This window comes from Mauremys mutica, chromosome 1, assembly GCF_020497125.1.
Source record: "Mauremys mutica isolate MM-2020 ecotype Southern chromosome 1, ASM2049712v1, whole genome shotgun sequence".
NCBI classification, from domain to species: Eukaryota; Metazoa; Chordata; order Testudines; family Geoemydidae; genus Mauremys; species Mauremys mutica.
This window is the reverse complement of record NC_059072.1, coordinates 167,159,123-167,163,206: the sequence shown is the minus strand read 5'-3', so window position 1 is coordinate 167,163,206 and position 4,084 is coordinate 167,159,123. Positions and strand designations below refer to the sequence as shown.

The 4,084-nt window shown below is 52.3% G+C and overlaps 1 protein-coding gene across 1 annotated transcript; it reads right to left on the bottom strand.

Moving 5' to 3' along the window:
* Window positions 1-308: 308 nt before the first annotated feature.
* On the bottom strand, window positions 309-3,712 carry LOC123361990. Its single transcript, XM_045002212.1, has one exon. It carries the CDS (start codon window positions 3,658-3,660, stop codon window positions 328-330), a length of 3,333 nt encoding a protein of 1,110 aa, XP_044858147.1. The 5' UTR covers window positions 3,661-3,712; the 3' UTR covers window positions 309-327.
* Window positions 3,713-4,084: the final 372 nt, after the last annotated feature.

Below are 4,084 nucleotides of genomic sequence, written 5' to 3'. Positions count from 1 at the left end.
ATCGGCTTTCTCCCACATGCACCCCCTCTTGTCGCGTCCGATTGAGACAAAGGATCCCTACTCCAGAAGAATAGAGGCGCCAAGGACTGCTATCCTCAGTCCAATGTCCCGTTCCATCATGGATTATACTCAAATTACTAATCCACCATTTAGCTTGCACTGGCTGGGCTACCCAAGGCCACTCATTCCAATCCCTTGGACCCCCACAAACCCAGCAGCTGCTAAGATTAAAGGAATTAGCTATTGTCTCCCCTAGTTGCACAAACCTATTCTCCCAATCAGAATAACAGTGTGAATATACAAACAATAGTATTAATAGTAAATGCATCATCGTTTTCTCTTAAACAATCCTTTTAGTCCGTCTAGTCCTTGATATTCCCAGACGGTGTCTTCGCCCGTGCCACCCCGGGCCTCCGGAGCCGGGGCGGACAGAGGGCTGATGTCCTCTTCTGTTGAGTCGGCTTCCAGGTTCGGGTTCAGGAACCGCTTAACCCGTGTGTGGTGTGTCCATTTGTCGCTCCCGAGGACTTTAACCGCGGCTTGGCTGATGAGCGAAACAGTGTGTGGACCGTCCCACCTCGGCGTGAGAGGGTCACGCTTCCACTTTTTGATAAGGACCTGGTCACCGATCCGGAATGGATGCACGGTCTGGTCCAAGGGAAGGGCCTGGAAGGGCGCCGCGTACCGATGCAGCTGTAACAAAACAGATTGCAACCCGGAAACCTGTTTCCATAGTAAGTCATTTCCCACTTCCCAGGTTACGTCCTCCCGGAACCCTGGGATGAGTACTCGGGGAGGAAACCCAAAGACCAGCTCAAAGGGTGAAAGTTTAAGACCCTTTCGCGGGGCCCTCCGAATGCGGGTGAGGGCGAGTGGCAAAGCATCGAGCCACTTTAAATTAGATTCTGTGCATATTTTAGTGAGAGTATCTTTGAGAGTTCTATTCATCCTTTCCACTTGACCCGAGCTCTGCGGCCTCCAGGGTGTATGTAGTTTCCACTGTATGCCGAGAGCCTGGGATACCTGCTGGACCACTTGTGAAACAAAGTGGCTTCCCCTATCAGACTCAATTACTTCGGGGAGATGGAAACGAGGAAGTATTTCTTGTACCAGGGCCTTAGTGACAGCCCGGGCCTGACAATGCCGGGTGGGGTAACATTCCACCCATCCGGTAAGTTGATCAACAAATACAAGCAGGTATTTATAGCCCCTGCAAGGGGGCACTTCAGCGAAGTCAACCTGCCACCTTTGAAAAGGGAACATAGCCCATGGTCGGCCTCCCATCGGGGCAGGAGGGCCACATCCCTTCTGGTTAGTTTGTTGGCAGACGGTACAGTTATTAACAATTCTCTGGGCCTCCATGTGCATACCTAGCCCCTTAAGGGATCTGGCGGCCAAATCAACCATTGCCCCAGACCCCAAATGTCCCTCTTTATGTAAGAGCCGGAAGATTTCCTGGAGTACTGGCCTGGGGACAAAAATCTCTCCCCCAGGCAGTCTCCACCATCCAGAGGAAACCTGCCGGCCTCCCGCAGCCTGGGCTTGACCTATCTCCTCGGCCGTGTATTGGGGAGGAGGGGTTTTAGCCTCCGTGTCCTGAACCATAAGAAGCCATAGGGCCCCATCTCGGGCGGCCTCCTTCGCGGCCTGGTCAGCCAGCTGATTATACCTCCGCTGTTCGGCCTCTGGGGCTTTCCCATGGGCACGCACATGTATCACGGCAACCCGGAGAGGGAGCATTAGGGCCTCGAGTAACATTTTAATGAGGCTCCCATGTGCAATCTTTTGGCCTGAGGCCGTAATGAACCCTCGTTCTCTCCACAGAGTCCCATGTGCATGCACTACCATGTAGGCATACCGACTGTCAGTATACAAATTAAGGGTTTTCCCGGCTCCCAAGCGGAGAGCCTCAATGAGAGCCACTAGTTCCGCTGCTTGAGCAGATAAGTTGGGGCTGAGTTTAAATTTGTGTATCCCTTTATCCTTAATCACCACCGCCGCCCCAGTAAATCGCTTGCCATTTACCACATAGCTAGACCCATCGACATATCCCTCAACATCGGGGTTAGGCCAGGGCAGGTCTGAAAGATCAGATCGGGGTTTGGTCTCTTGTTGTAATACTTCAATACAGTCATGAATAGGACCGGCCTCAGAGGAGGCCTGGGGATCGGGCAGTAGGGTGGCTGGGTTAAGGGAACTGACTGTCTTAAAGGTCAGATTGGGAGCTAACAGGAGCCCCACTTCATATCTAGTATGTCGACTGGGGTTTAGATGCTTTTCCCCCGCACCAGTTCCCAGTATCTGAGGCACCCCGTGGGGGACCACAACTTCAGTATCTCCACCCAAGGTTAATTTTTCGGCTTCCTGAACGAGGAGGGCGGTCGCTGCTACGGCCCGTAAACAGGCAGGCCATCCCTTGGCGACGGGGTCCAAAACTTTTGAATAGTATCCAATGGGTCGCCAGGTTGGTCCTGACCTCTGGCACAGGACTCCAGCTGCCACCCCTCCCCTTTCATGTACGTATAGGGTGAATGGCTTTCGGGAATCTGGGAGGGCTAGAGCAGGAGGCTGAACCAAGGCTTCTTTAAGCTCTCGAAATGCTTTTTCCATTTCCTTGGTCCATACCCAGTGAAGCAAACCTTCCTTAGTCAGGGACTCATATAGTGGTCTGGCTTTTCCCCCATAGTCAGGGATCCAAAGCCGACAAAAGCCAGTCAGTCCCAGAAATGCCCTCAATTCTCGTGGATTCCGGGGCTGAGGGCTATCAAGTATAACCTGGATCCGTTCTTTACCCAAACTACGGCTCCCTTGGCAGAGGTGGTACCCAAGGAAGGTGACCTGCTGCTTAACTAATTGAGCTTTCTCCTTTGAAACTTTATATCCTTGTTCCCCAAGGTAATTAAGGAGCTCTATAGTGTGCTCCTTGCAGGCTGCCTCTGTCTCAGCACTTAAGAGTAGATCATCACAATACTGCACTATGTTACATGCAGGGTGGTTAGCTAGAAATGGGGCCAGATCCCTTTTTAGCTGGCTGCCAAAAATCTCAGGGGCACAGGTAAGCCCCTGTGGGACAACGGTCCAGAGATATTGGGCCTTGTAGTGGGTGTCCGGATCCTCCCATTCAAAGGCAAACAACTTTTGAGATTCTAAATCAAGGGGAATGGAAAAGAAGGCGTCTTTTAAATCTATGACCGAGAACCAGCCGTGGTTTTTAGGTACTTGGCCTAAAATCGTATGGGGATTTGGAACAACTGGGTAGGGGGCTTCTATTAGCTTGTTAATCTGTCTCAGGTCCTGGACCAATCGATACTGTCCATTAGGCTTAGGCACTCCCATTATCGGAGTATTGTACGGGGATGTGCCTTCTCTTAGCCACCCACACTGCAGGAACTTTTGAATCAGAGGTTTCAGCCCGATCCGAATGGTTAACTTAAGGGGGTATTGTCGAATTCGGGCCGGGCTGCTTCCCTCCTTAAGCGAAATGTGTACCGGCACAGCATTCTTAGCTCGGGCAGCCCCTCCCTCCTCCGCCCAAACCTCAGAGTTAACCCCCGGCAGCTGGCTCTCGCCTCTCTCCTGACATTCTGAGGAGTGATTTCTAGCACTTATGAGAGCCATCTGGTAATTAGAGGTTTGTTGTTTCGGGATCCTGACTTCCATTTTCCCATCCTCGAACGAGATTTCCGCCTGTAATTTAGTGAGGATGTCTCGTCCGAGCAGTGCTATGGGACAGGAGGGGCTGCAAACAAACTGGTGAGAGATCTGTTGGTCCCCGACTTTTACTAGGAGAGGGAGAGTTTTCTCCAAAGCTGTAGTCTGTCCCTCAATCCCTTGAACAATGGCACATCCCTGAGCTCTACCCCGGGGAGCCTTATTGAGGGGGAGTAGACTAAGGGTAGCCCCAGTATCGATTAGGGCTTCAATGGGGCGGCCCCCCACTTTAATTTTTACCGTGGGATCCAAGCTGGCAGCTTGTGCTGCCAGGAGGGGCCGCTGGGTCCCCCGGCCCCCCTATGGGGAAGATCTCTCTCCCGAAAGTCCTGTACCGTTGTAGTAAACGGGGGAGGGAAAAACCCTGTCCGTG

What these genes read in the sequence shown, in the direction of transcription:
- LOC123361990 (XM_045002212.1), bottom strand. Translation starts at nt 3,660, where the DNA reads ATGGAAGTCAGGATCCCGAAACAACAAACCTCTAATTACCAGATGGCT.